The sequence below is a fragment of the Scyliorhinus canicula genome, chromosome 6, assembly GCF_902713615.1.
Source record: "Scyliorhinus canicula chromosome 6, sScyCan1.1, whole genome shotgun sequence".
In the NCBI taxonomy this organism is placed as follows: domain Eukaryota; kingdom Metazoa; phylum Chordata; class Chondrichthyes; order Carcharhiniformes; family Scyliorhinidae; genus Scyliorhinus; species Scyliorhinus canicula.
The window spans coordinates 205,712,904-205,732,667 of NC_052151.1; the positions used below are offsets into that span (position 1 = coordinate 205,712,904).

At 45.7% G+C, this 19,764-nt stretch overlaps 1 protein-coding gene across 2 annotated transcripts; it reads left to right on the forward strand.

The window, feature by feature from the left end:
• The first annotated feature begins 9,319 nt into the window (after positions 1 to 9,319).
• Positions 9,320 to 12,230, forward strand: LOC119967826 (zinc finger protein 239-like). 2 transcript variants are annotated; one of them, XM_038800851.1, is made up of 2 exons: positions 9,320 to 9,561; positions 10,800 to 12,230. In XM_038800851.1, exon 2 carries the CDS (start codon positions 10,889 to 10,891, stop codon positions 11,657 to 11,659), a length of 771 nt encoding a protein of 256 aa, XP_038656779.1. In that variant the 5' UTR covers positions 9,320 to 9,561; positions 10,800 to 10,888; the 3' UTR covers positions 11,660 to 12,230. The 2 variants fall into 2 exon arrangements, with proteins under 2 accessions (XP_038656779.1, XP_038656778.1); XM_038800850.1 differs by lacking the exon at positions 9,320 to 9,561 and adding an exon at positions 9,647 to 9,924.
• Positions 12,231 to 19,764: the final 7,534 nt, after the last annotated feature.

Sequence of the window (19,764 nt, forward strand, 5' to 3'; positions counted from 1 at the left end):
GGCTTCCAGCAGTAGCTCCGGTCTTGTGGGCTGGTTTAGCTCACTCAGCTAAATCGCTGGTTTTTAAAGCAGGCCAGCAGCACGGTTCGATTCCCGTACCAGCCTCCCCAGACAGGCGCCGGAATGTGGCGACTAGGGGCATTTCACAGTAACTTCATTGAAGCCTACTCGTGACAATAAGCGATTTTCATTTTCATTTCAAGTTTACCAAGTTTGGCAAACATGCAGAGGATCAAGTCGAAAACTATAGAGACGTTTTAATTGAGGCTCATACAAGTTGTTCTTTTTACAACTCGGACAAAGCAAACCCTTCTCATGGTTTTATTTTGAAACTGATAGATTTTCTCCCCACTGAATGGTGTGATGTTTATTCTGGATGTGTAACAGGTTAAAGCTCTTACCACAGTCAATCACTGGAACACTCTCACTCGGTGTGTGTATGTGTCTCGGTGCTTTTCCAGTCAGAATTATGTTTCCATTTTTTTCTACACAGACAGAACAGACAATCATGTCTCCTTCCACTTTCAGAGTCTGATGATATTCAAGTTGTGATGAATCTAATGACTGACAGATCTTGATGTGATCTTTGGTCTGCAAATCCTCGCCTCTAATATCCTGTCAATGGAGTTTGCAAAAGTCAATACTAAGTCCAGGACAGAAATTCAGAACAGAGAATTCTAGTTTCTTTGGAACATGCTTTCCCAATCAAACAAAAATAGCAACAAGTCAAGACAACCTTTCTTACTAAACCAGAATGGTTTTACCAGGGCCAATGAGACACTCTGTAGCCTGAGATACATACTGTTGGTGGAACATATTAACCATACTGGTGGACACCACAAGCACCCCCGCCCCCAGAGCTACCCAGACCATGGACGAGAGGCCAGCAGTCGCTTATGTGTTAAACACAGAAAGTGCTGGGAAAACCCAGCAGTCTGGCAGCAGCAGACATCCCCCTTAATGACATTTCTTACATGAGTTCACCTTTTAAGTGTACAATTCACCTTCACCTTCTCTTTTAAACTTTTACCATCTTTGCCTAAACTTCTTGGTTCACTCCATTCTTCACTCTGAACGTCAGAGGTGGAGCTGTCAAACTGTACAGTACAGGGCAAGTTATCATGAGAGTGATAAATGCAAATTACTGCAGATGCTGGAATGTGAAACCAAAAGAGAAAATGAAATGAAAATGAAAATCGCTTATTGTCACAAGTCGGCTACAATGAAGTTACTGTGAAAAGCCCCTAGTCGCCATATTCTGGCACCTGTCTGGGGAGGCTGGTACGGAAATCGAACCGTGCTGCTGGCCTGCTTTAAAAGCCACCGATTCAGCCTGTTGAGCTAAACCAGCCCCTAAAATGCTGGAAACTCTCATTAGGTCTGGCAGCATCTGTAGGGAGAGAAAAGAGCTAACATTTCAAGTCCAGGTGACCCTTCGTCAAAACCCATATTCTATTGGATGGAGCTTTGACAAAGGGTCACCTGGATTCGAAATGTTAGCTCTTTTCTCTCCCGACAGATGCTGCCAGGCCTGCTGAGACCTGCTCTTCAACCTAGTGATATATAAGCAAATTTGTAAATGACTGCAGGGGTTGGATGCTGCTGTTATTGCTTCTGTTAATCACATCCAGGATTGTTAGTCTGACAATATTTAGTTTGTTTTTGCTGATGTTAATCTTATAACTAGCTGGAGTTAAATATTCGGGAGATAGAACTGGTTTTCAAGGCTGCAGGGTGCCTTTTGAAACACATATCTGTGATCATTATCTTTAATTCAAGCATGCTGCAAGGTTAAGTCTATCCAAGAGAGTGTGGGTGACACAAGAGGTAACACAATCTACAAGTACAAAGGTGACAGAGGAGATGCCACAATAGCTTTGCCCAGCAAAGCTCCTCAGTCTCATTCACTCTCGTGATAACAAAAGAGAAAATGCTGGAAATCCTGTGTTTTCCCATCATTTCCCCAAAGCTGCAAATCCCCATCCCATGCATCCTCCCAGCTTCCCTGGGATGATAAGCACACCCATCTCGCCATTTGCACAGTTTATTTCCTGCTCTCCCAGTTTTATCCCACCCTCCTAACCTCTGGTTTCCGTTCCCCAGCTTCTTTCTGTAGACAATAAAATCAATGGGTCTTATTGGGGATTTGGGGTCTCCAGCAGGTGTTTCTGAATCCTCCCTGCCCACCTCCGAGGGTTTCTTTCCTTCCCAGAGTCCTCCACAAGGCCAAAGTGTAACCTCTGATTTATTGTCCTCCCTCTCCTATCCTCTGATGTGAACCGTCCTCCACTCGCTGGACCAGGGTGGCGGCCGTGAACCTGGGCCTGTTCCCCGGAGGGAACAGCCCGCAGTTGCAAACTAGGGAGCTGACAATAATTCTGAAGGGTTTGCGGATCCACAAAGTGTTTCCAAATCCTCCCTTAAAATCAGACTGACAATATTTCAGAACTGATCCAGTTATAGCAGCAATCGTATTGCTTTCTGTTTATAAGACAATTGGAACTCTGAATGGAGACTGAGTGTATCAGAGGATGACATACACAAGGAATTTGTGAACTAACCAACGGTAATAATGAGAAAAGAAAGAGATTAGGAAAGCAGCAGATAATTTATATTATTACAAAGGAAATGGGGCCTGGTTGTGCAGATATCAGATTGTACACAGCACACACACACACACTTTCAGGCACACATCGGGACTCCCTGTCTGATCAGGTGGATAACATTCTGCCTCACACCAACCAATGACTAGTAAGCGCCACCATGTTTCAGAAATTCCATTCAACTTTACCCTGCAGGAACTGTGTGCAGTTCTGATCATCCAATTCCACCCATTTCACTGAAACTGAAATTCAGATTAAACAACATCTGGGACAGAAGCAACAAGAAAGTATTAACAATGAGGAGCAATCTCTTGGCAGCCCGGAAGCTCAGCCCCTGTGGGAGATAGTGTGAAACACAGTTAACATCCTGGATAATTATAGCTTCTACATTCCTTGTGGTGTTAGAGGTTATGCTATTTCCACTTATAAAGATGGTCTGATTGAAGGTCACCAAGGCCAAATAGCAGAATTAATGGAAAGCAGACTACAAAACGATATGAGAGCTTTAGGTTTACAGGGAGTTTGTAGCCGTCTTTCCAAACATTCTGCTGCCTGGCTCTTCACTCCCCATGGCCTGATCTTGTTCACTTGGTAGATTGGATGTACTGTTATGGAAAGCAAGATGGTTGCAAAGCAGAGATTAAGAGGCGGTCCTCAGACTGACAAAAAGTGGGGAATGGGGTTCCCGCAGGGAGCAATGCTGGGATCACTGTTATTCACAATTTACAATCAACCATTTCGACTCAGAAATCAGAAAACTAATTTTAAAATTTGGGAGCAGAATGACAGTAAATCACAGATAAGAATTTCCAATCCACAAAACTTTGTAACACAGCTCAATAAATCTGTAACAGATTAAACAATGACACAAGGACGTGATGATTGGATTGGATTGAGTTTGTTTATTGTCACATGTACCGACGTACAGCGAAAAGTATTTTTCTGCGAGCAACTCAAACAGATCATTAAGTACATGAAAAAAAATAAAATACATAATAGGGCAACACAAGGTACACAATGTAAATACATAGACACCAGCATCGGGTGAAACATACAGGGATACAGTATTAATCAGGATGTGGAGATGCCGGCGTTGGACTGAGGTGAGAACAGTAAGAAGTCTTACAACACCAGGTTAAAGTCCAACATGTTTGTTTCAAACACTAGCTTTCGGAGCACTGTTCCTTCCTCAGGTGAATGAAGAGGTATGTTCCAGAAATATATATACAGACAAATTCAAAGATGCCAGACAATGCTTAGAATGCGAGCATTCGCAGGTACTTAAATTTTTACAGATCCAAAGATAGGGGTAACCCCAGGTTAAAGAGGTGTGAATTGTCTCTAGGCAGGACAGTTGGTAGGATTTTGCAAGCCCAGGACAGATGGTGGGGGATGAGTGTAATGTGACATGAATCCCAGGTCCTAGTTGAGGCCGCACTCATGTGTACGGAACTTGGCTATAAGTTTCTGCTCGGCGATTCTGCGTTGTCGCGCGTCCTGAAGGCCGCCTTGGAGAATGCTTACCCGGAGATCAGAGGCTGAATGCCCTTGACTGCTGAAGTGTTCCCTGACTGGAGGGGAACATTCCTGCATGGTGATTGTCAAGCGATGTCCGTTCATTCGTTGTCGCAGCATCTGCATGGTCTCGCCAATGTACCACGCTTCGGGACATCCTTTCCTGCAGCGTATGAGGTAGACAACGTTGGCTGAGTCGCACGAATATGTACCACGTACCTGGTGGGTGTTGTTCTCACGTGTAATGGTGGTATCCATGTTGATGATCATGCACGTCTTGCAGAGATTGCCACGGCAGGGTTGTGTGGTGTCGTGGTCGGTGTTCTGAAGGCTGGGTAGTTTGCTGCAAACAATGGTTTGTTTGAGGTTGCATGGTTGTTTGAAGGCAAGTAGTGGGGGTGTGGGGATGACCTTGGAAGATGTTCATCTTCATCGATAATGTGTTGGAGGCTGCGAAGAAGATGTCGTAGTTTCTCCACTCCGAGAAAGTACTGGACGACGAGGGGTACTCTGTCGGTTGTGTCCCATGTTTGTCTTCTGAGGAGGTCAGTGCGGTTTTATGCTGTGGCACGTTGGAACTGTCGATCGATGAGTCGAGCGCCATATCCCGTTCGTACGAGGGCATCCTTCAGCGTCTGTAGATGTCTGTTATGCTCCTTCTGGTCTGTGCAGATCCTGTGTATACAGAGGGCTTGTCCATAGGGGATGGCTTCTTTAATGTGTTTAGGGCGGAAGCTGGAGAAGTGGAGCATCGTGAGGTTATCTATGGGCTTGCAGATGTGCTGAGGTGACCGTCCTTGATGGAGACGAGTGTGTCCAAGAATGCAACTGATTTTGGAGAGTGGTCCATGGTTAGTCTGATGGTGCCCCCCCGCGGCGGACAGCCCTCAAACACAGTCACAAATATCCCCCACCTTTTCTCAAACCGCCCTGAAGAGCCACTCGTACAGGTACAGGCCACCCAACCGAGCCGCTACCCCCAGTGGCGATGCCGACTGCCACTCCAGCAAAATTCGCTGCCACAACATCGGCCTTCCTCCTCTCCATGAGCGCCAGCTTCTCTGAGACCCCAAATATTGCTACCAAAGTGTCTGGGTCCAGCTCCTCCTCCACTCTCCTGGCTAAGACAGCGAACATTCCCGCCCAGAATTTTCCCAATTTTTTGCAAGCCCAAAACATGTGTGTGTGATTCGCTGGCCCCCGCCCACACCTCTCACATTCATCTGCTACCCCCTGAAAGAACCCACTCATTCTTGCCCAAGTCATATACACCCTGTGCAACACCTTAAACTGTATCAGGCTCATCCTTGCGCACGAGGAGGTCCCGTTTACCCTACACAGCGCCTCATTCCATACTCCCCAATTGAATTCCCCTCCCAACTCCGCTTCCCATTTCTCCTTGACCACCCGCTCGCCTCCCTGCTCCCCCAGCCACTTGTATATATCCCCAATTCTTCCCTCCCCTTCCACATCCAGAAGCAGCAGTCGATCTAGCAGGGTGTATTCTGTTGTGCTTTCTTAGTGGTAGTGTTGATGTGGGTGGACCAGGACAGATTTTTGGTGATATGCACTCCAAGGAATTTAAAGCTGTTAACCATCTCCACCTCGGCCCTTTGATGCTGACAGGGGTGTGTAATGTACTTTACTTCCTGAAATCAATGACCAGCTTTTTAGTTTTGCCGGCATTGAGGGATAGATTGTTGTCATTGCACCACTCCACTAGGTTCTCTATCTCCCTCCTGTATTCCGACTCATCGTTATTCGAGATCCAGCCCACCATGGTCGTGTCGTCAGCAAACCTGTAGATGGAGTTGGAACTTAATTTTGCCACGCAGTCGCGTGTGTACAGGGAGTACAGTAGGGGGCTAAGTTTGCAGCCTTGCGGGGTCCCGGTATTGATGACAATTGTGGAGTAGGTGTTGTTGTTTATTCTTACTGATTTGTGGTCTGTGGGTCAGAAAGTCCCACAGAGGATCCAGTTGCAGAGTGAGGAGCCAAGTCTTAGGGCAGCACGGTAGCACACGTGGTTTGCACTGTGGCTTCACAGCGCCAGGGTGCCAGGTTCGATTCCCTGCTGGGTCACTGTCTGCGCGGAGTCTGCACGTTCTCCCCATGTCTGCGTGGATTTCCTCCGGGTGCTCCGGTTTCCTCCCACAGTCCAATGATGTGCAAGTTAGGTGATTAACCATGCTAAATTGCCCTTAGTGTCCGAAAAGGTTAGGAAGGGTTATTGGGATTGGGTGGAAGTGAGAGCTTAAGTGGATCAGTGCAGACTCGATGGGCTGAATGACGTCCTTCTGCACTGTATGTTTTATGTATCTCTGTTTTGGAGCTTTGATATGAGCTTGGCTGAGATGATGGTGTTGAAGACGGAGCTGTAGTAAATAAATAGGAGTCTGATCGAGGAGTGCTTGTTGTCGAGATGTTCTAGGGATGAGTGTAGGGCCAGGGAGATGGTGTCTGCTGTGGGCCGGTTGCAGCGGTATGCAAATTTCATTGGATCAAGGCGTTCTAGGAGTATCGAGTTGATGCGCTTCATGACCGTCTCAAAGCACTTCAATACGACTGATGTCAGGCCACTGGACATCAGTTCTTCTTTGGCACTGGTGTTATGATGGTCTTCTTGAAGCAGGTGGGGATCTCGGAGCAGACTAGGGACAGGTTAAAGATGTCCGCAAACAAATCTGCCAGCTGGTCTGCGCAAGCACTGAGTGCACGACCAGGGACCCCGCCCGGACCCGTTGCCTTCCGAAGGTTAACTTTCAGGAACGCCGATCTGACTTTGGAAGCTGTGACAGTGGGTATGGGTGTGTTATGGGCTGCTGGGGCAGTTGACAGCGGATCGTTGGTTTCCTGCTCGAACTGAGCACGGAATACATTGAGCTCATCACGGAGGGGTGCGCTGCTGCTGGAGATACTGCTCGGTTTCGCTTTGTAGCCCGTTATGTTGATGAACTGCTTTACTGATTAATTTGCTGATGACCAAATTCTGCAGTAAATACTGAGGAAAAATACCACAACACCCTGGTATCTAAAATGCACACATCATTAAAAGATGGAATTCCTGGAAATTCGCTTCAGGTCTTTCTTCATCCAGAGATGAAATGACAGCAGCGCAAAGATTCTTGCTATTGTAATACAGAGTTTAAACTTTATATATTAACTACATTTTCCTATGTTAAAAGTGCTATATCAATATCAGTTGCTGATTTAAAGTGGTAGACTCAGGACTGTCACCTTCAAAACTTCACAGGATAATCACCAGAATCATTTTAAACCTGAAACTAAACCCTGCCGTTTCAATCAGAAGAGAATGCAGTTAACACCAATCTCTGATTTAACAGCACCAGTTTCCACTCTGCCTGAATCAGATTGCCCAATCACAGTTGTAAAGGAGCTTCAGCTCTGTGCTTGCGAGCTTTGAAACACAATGATGACAAAATAGAAATCAGAGAGTTAGAGTTCCAGGGAGTTGGCGTTTTTCTGTCCATTTTTCTCCGTGGCCATGGAATCCACACAGCCTGAGCTTGATTATCTTTAGATGTTATGTGCCACACAGAACCACACATTCTGACATCCCTGAAGATTAACCCAAACGGGGAGTTTGAAGTCAGAGAACAGAATTCTGCTTGTTCCTCTCATTGGCCCAAAGGGGCCATGTCCTGATTGAAGTTCTGTTCCTGCCGTAGAATCCTCTCCCCAGACTGTACTTTGAGCTCCAGCCAGGTGATGTTAAACACTCACCACGGGAAGACAAAAATCCACAACAGTATGTTTAACACAAAGCTTTACATGTTATTTGACATTTATCCAGAATATTGAACAGCAGCCCGTTTGTATAGTTTATGAACATCAGCAGGAACAAACTCTAACTGTCAGAACAATAGAAGTTAACACTGAACATGATTGACATGTGACCCCAGAAACTATTCCATTCTGTCACTTGTGAACTCAATGGTGTGTCAGCCAGATGAATGACTGAGTGAATCCCTTCCCTCACACAGAGCAGGTGAATGAGCTCTCCCCAGGGTGAGGTCGCTGGGAGAGCTGAATGATTTCCCAGCGGTTCACACTGACTCCCCTGACTGACTGGCTCAGGTTCCAGTCCTCAATCCCCCCCCCCAAGATTGGGGACACAACTCGCTGCTGCCTTTGCTCCTCCGGCCTCTGAGCTCCTCTTGCCAGGACAATCAATGGCCCCTCTCCAACATGATGGGCTGATGGGAGGGTCTGGAGGTCGGGGTCAAGGGGTGACCATTAAAGCGATGCTGCAGCCCCTCCCCCATCCTCCCCACCGTTTCCCGGTTTCTTCTCCCGTTTCCGCCGTGTCTGACTCACAGCAAAGTCGTCTCTCAGAATGCCGCACAAGTGGCCTGAGGGGCATACGCAATCGCAGTGCCTCAGGAAAGCAGTGAGAGGGATAGAGAGGATTCTGTGGTGCGGGGCATTGTGCGGGAGGATTGTGCGGGTTGAATCAATCATCACAGAGGACAAGTCACTTTTAGGGCTATTGAGGGAAGTCAAAAAGTGATTCTGCCAATTGCCTCTGGTAGATGATGACCACTGTTCTTGTCAGCTAATGTGTATACCTTCAAACATTGGCGACGGGCTCACATAGCCAATGCAGACACCTTAAGTTTTCTTTTATTCATTTACGGGGTGTTGGCGTCACTGGTTAGGCCAGCATTTATTGCTTACCCCTATTCCCCGTCACAAGATGGTGGTGAGCTGCCTTCTTGAACCACTGCAGATCTTGAGGTGTAGGTACACCTACTGTGCTGTCAGGGAGTTCCAGGTGGTTGCCCCAGTGACAGTGAAAGAACAGCGATATATTTCTGAGGCAAGGTGCGGAGTGACTTGGACGGGAACCTCCAAGTGGTGGGGTTCCCAGATGTCTACTGCTCTTTTCCTTCGTGTCTGAGGAACTGTGGTGAGTTACTGCAGTGCATCTTGTCGATGGTACACATGGCTGTACTGTCCCTCAGTGATGGAGGGTTTGAATTTTTGTGGAAGGGGGAGCAATCAAGTGGGTTGCTCTGTCCTGGATGGTGTAGAGCTTTTTGAATATTGTTGGAGCTGTGCTCATCCAGGCAAGAGAGTATTTCATTACTCTCCTGACTTATGCCTTGTAGATGTTGGACAGGCTTTGGGGGGGGGGGGGGGTCAGGAAGAAACGTACAGATCATTTGAGAAGACTGAAGCTATCTTGAGAGCCAGTGCTACTGCCTGATTCAATTTTGCCAGCAAATGGTATTATTCTTTGTCCAAGAAGTGAAGTTTCTGATCAGCCAGTAACAGGCCAAAGTGCTGCTCCAAATGAAAGCGAGGAAACAGTGGGCAGTGATGTGATGGTACCAGCAGAGTCCTGGTGAAGCATATCCAGCCAAAACTACCTCTACAGTGGACCCTCAACCAATTGAGCTATGTTACTCCCAGAGAAAAAGTAAGTGCCCTTTCCGTCTGAGTTTCTTATAAACTCCCTAAAAATTGTTCAACAATGCCAATGTTTTGAAAGTAAAGTTATGAATGTACAACATAATAAGAAACTTTAAGGAAGATGGATGCAACAAGAGACTCAGGTGCTCTCACCTGGGGACAGCGCGTCATAATCTGCTCCAGCGCCCCCTTACCGCCCCGCCATTGGTTGGAGGACCCACCGCATCCTCGGTCCTCCAGCTCCGCCCCGCCTCACTATTGGACTGTGTTCACGGCATCAAGGAGCCTTCAGAATCACGTGGTCTACACTTGGGAGTGTCCCGATCGCATCTGCTTCACCTGTGACACGTTAGCCCGTCCAGACTCTCCGGTTTGAATTTTATTTTATTCTCTCTCCACCGGCCTCAACGCCATCCTCAAGCTCACTCAATTTGGGAAAATTAATTTTGCGTCCACGATTCGGCCGTTCAATGTCCGCCTTGCTCAGGAGTCCAACGCGCACAGCCGACTGAGCATGCGTGTCTCCCGACATATTTAAAGGGACATTGTCCCTCTACAATCAGTAATGATTCAAAGCAGTGTTTTTCAAACTTTTTTTTCCGGGGACCCATTTTTACCATCCGGCCAACCTTCGCAGCCCACGCCGGACGACCTGCGCGATCCACCATTTTCTCTTACCTTATTTCTTGCTGACAAAAATGGAGGAAATGGTTTTGGGTCCTATTGGCCCCAGTGGTCACTTTGGCCCCCCCGAACTTGAAAGAAAAAGGCTGCGACCATATAAAAAAATGCGGTTGCACTGCGCATGCGTGCCCGATCTTTGGTGCGCATGCACAATGCCGCCAAATTTTAAAAATCTGTTTCTGGCCCTTTTGAAATCCGCTAGCAGACGGCATTATCAAAGCCGGCTGTTGCATGCAGATTTGCGCGATCGGGAGTGCTGCGACGGACGGCTCCGCGACCCTCCTGACACCTGCCCACGCCCCTCAGTTTGACAATACCTGGTTTAAAGGGACAGGCATTCTGAGAGTGACTGATTTTAGTTTAGAGAGGAGAGATTGCAGGTTCTTGAGTTTAAGTCGCCATAGTCCTTGATGACCGTTGAGGGGGAGAACTAACTGTGGGTGATTTACCCTGATGGTCACCACTCACGCACACTCTGGAGTAAAATATAGTAAAGTTAGTAAATTGCTCTGAATTCCTGCTGCAGTTTTTAGTTATTGCTGATGGTAACTTCCTTTACAGGGAAAGAATCTGCAAACAGGAAGCTCAGAGAAAATACCAGATCGATCAGCCCTACTCACACCATTCATCAGGACCTGATTATTGGCAATATGGAACAGTATTGCAGCATTTGCAGTGTGGACAAACTGTACTCGTGTTCCAAGTGTGGATGCAGATTTGAACGATCATCGGACCTGGAGAGGCATGAGTGTGACCAAAGCAGGGAGAGGCTGTGTAAATGTGGGAACAGTGCGAAGCTGGAGGTGGAAACTGATCAACACAGTCACACTGGGGAAAGGACATTTACCTGTTCTTTGTGTGGGAAAGGATTTGCTCAGTCATCCGACCTGCTGAGACACCAGCGAATTCACACTGGGGAGAGGCCATTCACTTGCTTCATGTGTGAAAAGGGATTCGCTGAGTCAACAAGCCTCCTGGCACACCAGCGCATTCACACAGGAGAGAGGCCATTCACCTGCTCCGTGTGTGGAAAGGGATTCATTCGGTCATCAACCCTGCTGGCACACCAGCGATTTCACACCAGGGAGAGACCGTTCACCTGTTCTGTGTGTGGGAAGGGATTTAAACAGTCATCAGACCTGTTGACACACAAGCGAGTTCACACTGGGGAGAGACCGTTCACCTGCTCGGTGTGTGGGAAGGGATTCATACAAATCTCCCATTTGCGAAGCCACCAGCGGCTTCACACTGGGGAGAGGCCATTTACCTGCTCAGTGTGTGGCAAGGGATTCACACAAGTCTCCACTCTACTCAGCCATCAGCGAGTTCACACTGGGGAAAGGCCCTTCATCTGCTCTGTGTGTGAGAAGGGATTTAGTCGATCATCCAACCTGGTGAAGCACCAACAAGTTCATAACTAACTGCACTGCTCCAATTCTGCAGGTACTCGCTTGTTTGAGTATTACTGACATGGCGTCGAAGCTTTACGTGTTGCAGTCATCAGGACGGATGTACAAAAGGGAATATCAATGTATACTGCATCGGAAAATGATGCTGCTTTATTAACAAGGCAAATCTGATCACATGAGGGTTTCGATGAAGACTTCACCAATGAACTGTTATCCCTCAGATCTTTGTTTAATTCATAAACAGCACAATGACTAGATATGTATCTCCTGCTTGGAGAGGATAGGTCCCTGTTTATGAATATATGTAATTGTTATTAGATTGTTTCGAGATTTGGGCGGCGAGATGGAGTTTAATCCGGACAAATGTGAGGAAATGCATTTTGCAAGGTCTAATACAGGTAGGGAATATATAGTGTATGGTAGAACCCTCAAGAGTATTGACAGTCAGACGAAATCTTGGAGTGCAGGTCCGCAGGCCACTGAAAGGGGCAACACAGGTGGAGAAGGTAGTCAAGATGGCATACGGCATGCTTGCCTTCATTTGCCGGGGCATTGAGTATAAAAACTGGCAAGTCATGTTGGAGCTATATAGAACCTTAGTTCGGCCACACTTGGAGTATAGTGTTGAGTTCTGGTCGCCATACTACCAGAAGGATGTGGAGGCTTTAGAGAGGATGCAAAAGAGATTTACCAGGATGGTGCCTGGTATGGAGGGCATTAGCTATGAGGTTGAATAAACTTGGTTTGTTCTCACTGGAACGAAGGAGGTTGAGGGGTGATCTGATAGAAGTCTTCAAAATTATGAGTGGCATAAACAGAGTGGATCGTCAGAGACTTTTTCCCAGGGGAGAGGTGTCAATTACTAAGGTGCGAGGGGCAACGTTTAGAGGAGATTTACGAGGCATGTTTTTTTACACAGAGGGTAGTGGGTGCCTGGAACTCGCTGCCGGAGGAGGTGGTGGAAGCAGGGACGAATGTGAAGTTTAAGGAGCATCTTGACAAATAAATGAACAGGATGGGAATATAGAGATACGGACTGCGGAAGTGTAGAAGATTTTAGTTGAGACGGGCAGCATGGTTGGCGCATGCTTGGGAGGGCCGAAGGGCCTGTTCTTGTGCTGCACTTTTCTTTTGTTCTTTGTAACTTTTAGCCAAGCGTGAGTGAACATTGTGAGCCTGTCTAATCATGTTAAATTGGCTGTGGTACAATTCTTAACACACTCTGCATTATTAAGCAAGTGTTATTGAATCACGGAATCATAGCTAATGGCCTGGTAAATTCTGAGTTTTACAAGCATGATCTGGTTGAGTGTGGTCAGTAATCTGCCGAAGAGGCATGCAGTTTTTTTACTGAATATTTTTATTGAAGGTTTTACATTTCATCACATGTCGCAACAAATCCCCAAAATCTAGTTCAGTACAAAGTGATCATTATTCCACATTAGCATATAGAAAATGCTAACAAATGTTAATACAAATGGTTCAGATTATCAATCATTGTAATCGTCATAGTCGGTGTCTCCTTTTGTACAAATAATGAAAGTATCCCAGAAAGACTGGGGCATCTCAGCATAAGGCCATGAGCACATCTTTTCTTTTTTTTTTGTCACAAGTAGGCTTACATTAACACTGCAATGAAGTCACTGTGAAAAGCCCTAGTCGCCACATTCTGGCGCCTGTTCGGATACACAGAGGGAGAATCCGGAGTTCTCAGCTGGTATGGGAATTGAACCCGTGTTGCTGGCCTTGTTCTACATTGCAAACCAGCTGTCGAGCCCACTGAGCTAATGGCGCCATGTTGCACACTGTTCGTCACAGGATAACAAAGACAGAGCTACGCAATACACAGGATCTCTAATGGAGTAAATACAATCAATCGGGACCTCAGTCAGTATCCCAAGGCCTGAGGGCAATAAAGGGATATCCCAGGAAAAGGGGAACATCAAGATAGCTCCATTTGGTCCAACACATGGTGATGCAGCGTACATTCTCGTATACAGGAGCCAGTAAGCCAAGGATTCTAAGACCAGGCCAAGACACAACACAACAGAGCTCAGTCCTCTCCAGCCATATCAGAGCACAGTTCAGGCCTCTCAGTCACTGGAAAACTTCAGTTATTTTCCACCAAGGAAACCCCACTGACAAGGAGAAGAAGAATCGTCAAGACACTCATCAATAAAATATATTGGGGAGACATGCAGCTGTCCTCTGCTGACAGGATAAGGGAAACCATCTGAAATTAACTAAATTAAATCAGAGGCTGTATCAGCAACTCACCTATCCAGATAAAGAAAGGAAACTCCTGAGAGAGAGTGGAATACCAGGAATAGCCAATAAACGCCAAACATGGTCAACGAATGTACCCTTTCACAAAAAGGATACCAAGAACAGAGCAGCATAACCCACTCCCTCAAGGAATCCCTAACCTCAAGAAGGACAGTCTGGGAGTCCCTATATAAGACCATTTCCAGAAGTGTGACTTACTTCTCCATCCAGCCTAATGTCCAACTGAAGAAAGACTAATAATGCTAAGCTGAAGCATTCAGACTCACTCTCAGGCCCCACGGCCAACACGATCCCCAGGGGAGCCAAATTTCAAGTAGAAGAGCAGTCCAGAAGGGGACATTTCTGGAGGGTGGGTGACCTACTTCCCTGTTCAACACACCCTCCACCTGTCCCAGATAAACACAGTTACAACTGTGCTAACCTACTCAATCGACCCTAACCAGGATCAACACACACAAGAATAGGGGCTGATAGGCCAAGTGTATTCACATCACTCTTATACATTGAATAAAGCCTACCACTCCTGCCTCTAGGCAGTGCAGAGGCACCATATAGGCCTCGACATCAACGAGATTCCACCCATTTCCCCTCACCAAAGAAACCCTAGGAACAGGATAATATGCCCACCATACATTCCATGAGCCGCCAAGTAATCAAGTGATCACTGTCACCACCAGCACAGCCACGTCAATATAGACCAACCTAAGAAAGGCTAGATATCCAAGGATCAACTGACCACACCCAGGGATATACCAGTACATATTGACCCTACTGTTACAGCACCAGAGGCGCCAAAAGCAGGTGAAAAACGACCCCAGCCCTTTCCAGGATACATGATCTGTCTGCACTTTCACAGGAGATAAGCAAGGATAATAAAAGTACAAAAGAAAAATGCAACATCAATAGTTCTAACTATAGAGGGAGTTTTCCTCACCCACGATGAGGCCTTGTAAGGCTATGCCAACCACTTCTATGCCAAACGACCTACCCACCACCCTGCTGTGGTGATACTCATCGTATCTATAAATAAACTGCAGGGTACCAAAAACTGAACTTTCTCAGTGTAAGTGCAAGGATTATAGCCCAAAAATAACAGATAAATACTGCAGAACTCTCACGTCATACAACCAATTCAATATGCTTCCCAATAGAAAGATGGTGTCCTACAACTATAGGAAATATCTCCGTATTGCAAACACTAAACCCGAGGATTAAAGTTTAACACGTGACCAGAAGCAGGGTGGGCAGACCCCTGCTACCACACATCCCGCTCCCCTGGTAACACACATGAAAGGGAAGATTGAATGAAAACAGTAACGCATCTTAAGCTAAGGCCCGTCTTGTTCCACTGTTGGAGAATGCTGGTGGGCAAATACCAGCAAATAGAAAAAATTTACAATCTTGATTTTCGCAGGATAACAGGTGACAAATGCCTCTGTGCTCATATATCTTAAACCCTTGTCAGGATAAAAGGCAATAGCACGGAATCAGGAGTATAATCACAAGGGAACATTGTTCAGGATTAATGATGACCCGTCGAGTAATATAATCATCCACGTAGCTTTGAAAGGCTAAATACATGACAGGATTGGCGAGCAATAACCAGCATCCATCCAGAGTTTCACGGATACCTTTGGAACTCTGCCGTGTCGTCGTTCCGAAGCACTGGTAATTACCTCGGCTCAGTGGGTGGTGAAGACCCGTCACATGCAGCCAACTCCAGCCTTTCTCGACAAATGCTGAGGACAAGGCAATGTGAGGCCAGTGTTTGGAGTCTTCAACCGACCCCAGGCCTTGAAAACGGATGCAATTCATTGAACTCAAAACGCCCAGCCTTCAAATCGAGATTGTGAAAGCATGGCGACTAGTTCTCAAATTCGGCCGGGTATTCATCCCCAGTTCCTCATGGGAGATCGGGCACACGGATACTCCTTCTCCGGCCCCGTCTCCCCAAATCAACCAGGATGTTCGATATACCTTGCAGCAGGATTTCCAAGGACTGAAGGTGAGCCCCCACCAAAGAAATTGCCCCATCGACTGACAAGATTCTCTTCTCCACTTCATCCATTCTCTTTAGGATATCTCACTGCTCATCGGTATTGTCACGAATAATCTGAGCCAGGAAGCCGAGACCCCCGTCCACTTCACTCACAATGACAGCCATAATCTCGTGGGTCCGCTCACCAGCGAAACTGCCACAGCAACCTGGGCCCCACGCAACCACCTCCGACCCCCACAACCAAATAAGGATTTTCTGAATTTACCTCGGCTCCCAAACTTTAGCTAGGATCTGCCAGAAACAAAGCGCAGATTATACACATCAGGATCAAATAATTATGGGTTGAGCATCAGGATAAAAAAGAATTAAAAGATGAGTAGCACCAGAGCTGGCGAAAACACAGCCACTTCTGCGTTTAAATCACGTGACCCCCAGGGAGATATGCAGTTTGATACAATCCAGCAGCCATGTGTACAGCCACATTCCTGACATCACAGCAACATTGAAACTCATATATCACAGTACTCATTTGTGTTGGAGGCAGAATGTCTTTTTGGCTTGAAGGAAGCATCTTGTTTGTGGAAAATTCCACTTGTGTTCTTACTGCACAGTAGCAGTGTGAAACCGGCTAACAATCTGTTGCTCAGATCACCGTGTCAGGATTATTTGAGATGTACTTGATGTGAGTTTACAGGTCCAAGTATTTGAGAAACAGGTGAAGCTAACTTCACACTGCTGATGTGGGACTTCAACCCATAACCTGCTAACTTGGAGGCGAGTGTGTTGCCATGGCTACAGCTGCCCTGGTTAACCAATAGTATTAAGGGATGGCTATCTGGACAGCAGATCAACCATCTTTGTTTGTAATGGAGAACAGGCTCGATGGGGCTAAATTACCTGCTCCTAGTCTGATGTTCCTCATCTCTCCTCTGTTCAGTTATCCCAATTCTTTCCAAAGTGGAATCCCCCACATTTCCCACATTATACTTCACCTGCCAAATTTAACCCACTCGCCTCCTATATATTTTCCTTTGTAAATTCTTTGTGTCCTCCTCACAACTTCCTTTGTATCAGCAACAAGTTTGGTGACAATGCAGTCAGTCCTTTCATCAAAGTCATTGATATCGATTGTAAACAGTTGAGGCCCCAACAATTAATCCCTATGACATTCCAGGTGTTACAGTTTGCCAACCTTAAAATGACCATTTATCCCAACTTTATCTATCCTTAAAGGTAAAGGGCGTGAACAGGATGTCAAGGATATATAGCATTACATCAGGAAAAAAAGGGAGGCTTATGACAGAACATGGGTCTGAAAACAGTGGATGCCCAAGAGGAGTATGGGAAGTGCAGGGATTACTTAAAAAATAAATTTGGGAAAGCAAAGAGGGGGCACGAAAAAACACTGGTGTCCAAAATAAAGGAAATCCCAAGGTGTCTTCTAAGTATCTTAAGGACAACTATAATTCTATGATGAGACGGTAACCAGTGAAAGAATAAGACCCAGTAGAGACTAAAATGGCAATCTGTGTGTGGAGCTGAAAGACGTAAATGAGTATTTGATTAAATGAGTACATGATTAAATGAGTATTTTGCCTCTCTACTCACTATGAGGAAGGCGATATAGGTATATAGAAAGCGGGGAATAGGACGTTGATATAATTCAACAGATTAGCATTAAGAGGGAGAAAGTGTGAGTGGTTTTAGCAGCTTTAAAAGTGGATACATCCCCATGCAAAGATGAGATGTATCCTAGGCTGTTGTGTGAGGCAAGGGAGAACATTGCCGAGGCTCGGCACTAATTTCCAACTCTTCCCTGGCCACAGGCGAGGTGCCAGAGTACAGCTAATGTGGTCTAATTACTTAAGAAAGGAAGTAGATAAGAAGTAGGTAATTGCAGGCCAACGCGTTTAACATTTGTGGTAGGGAAGTTATTGAAAAACATTCTGAGGGAGAGAATTAATGTACTTGGAGTGGAAAGGATTAATCAAGGATAGTCAGCATGACTTTGTCAGGAGGAGATCATGCTGAACAAATTTTCTGAGGTGATGACTAGATATGTAGATGAGGGCAGTGCAGTTGATGTAATTTACATTGACTTCTGTGTTGGCTTTGATAAGGTCCCACTTGGGAGATTGTTGAGCTCCTGGGAATGAGAGCAATTTGGCAAATTAGATCCAAAATTGGCATAATGACAGAAGTGGAGTGCCTCGTATATGATGAAAGGTTGGTATTGTTTTCTTTGGAGCAGTGAATCTGGGGTGGGGGACCTGATTGAGATATACAAAATTGAGGGCCACAGGTAGTGTTGATAGGAAGAAACCTGTCCCCTTGGTAAAATGGTCAATAATGAGGAAACATAGATTTAAGGTAAGGGGCAGTAATTTAGGGAGCATTTCAGTAAAATCTTTTTCACCCAGATGGTGGTGGGAATCTGGAACTCGCTGCCTGAACTGGTGGTAGAGGCAGGAACCCTCACAACTTTGAAGAAGCATTTAGATGAGCACTTGAAATGCCATGTCATAAAAGTCTACAGTCCCAGAGCTGGAACATGGGATTAGAACAGATAAGTACTTGATGGTTAGCAGAAATACAGTGGGCCAAATGACCTATTTTTCTATGCTGTAAAATTCTATGACTGTATTACTCCAACATCAGAAGCTGTTATCTTGCATCGTAATCTTTAATGTGGCACCTTTTAGAATGTTTCTTGGAAATCTAAATGAATTGCATCTACTGGTATAATTTTGCCTACCCTGCTTGTTAAATGCTTAAATAACTCCAATAAATTTGTCAAATATGATTTCCCTTTCACAAAATCTCTCCCTTCCTTTAATGGATTTTGGCATGTTCCCAACGACAAGTGTTCGATTAAGTGGTTGTTGTCCTCCTCCTTTCTTGAATAAGTGTTACATTTCCAAGTTTCGAGTTCGCTGGGATCTTTCCAGAATCAAGGGAATTTTGGAAGATTACAACCAATGCATCCACTTTCTCTGCAATCGTTTCCTTTAAGTCCCTGAGGATACATCTTGAGATAGCGGAGGTGGAAACCGCTCAGCTTTTTCTCCTGACCAGTGAATGCTGTCCAGGTCTCACCACTGTAGAGGAGTGTGCTGAGGGTACAGGCTTGACAGACTCACAGTTTGATTCTTGGTCAGGTTGCTGTTTTCACACACATCTTAAAAGTTTATCTATTTACGTTTTTATATATGTCTTTAATTAATAAATAATACACCAAAAATTGAATTCTGGTTTTATTTTTGACTATGATTTCCTCTGTCCCAGAGCAGTTCTAGTCCTCACCGAGTCAGTATGCAGACTCAGTTGCACTCTCCTGGGTACAGCTCAAAAACCACCCAGCGCACCTGAGCTCAACACCAAATAGTACCCTCGTACAGCGCCATCTTTGCTTGGAGATTCTTGATTTCCCACAACAATGTCAATGTCCCCTGAACCCCCATTGGAATCTCATTTTATTTAATTTCCCCTTCTCTCTCTGAACCCACCTCTCAATCCCTACCCATCCTCGAGTTCACTCAGTTTGAGAAAACTGACTTTCCATTATGGGTGATTCAATTCTCAATGGCAACTTTCCGCCATTGTCCACTGCAAAGACACAATGCAGGCTCATTGCTGTTGTTACACTGAGCATGGTTGGTATTTGATCTGCACATTTAAAGAGACATTGTGCCTCTGTACAGTGATATTTTGAAAGTGCCCTATTTCAATATCAAGTGAGGTTTGGCAGAATAATAATAAGGTAATAAATTCACGATTCTGAATTTCTGTCCGCTCACACAGAATATAGAAATAAGCTATTCACCCCAACTAT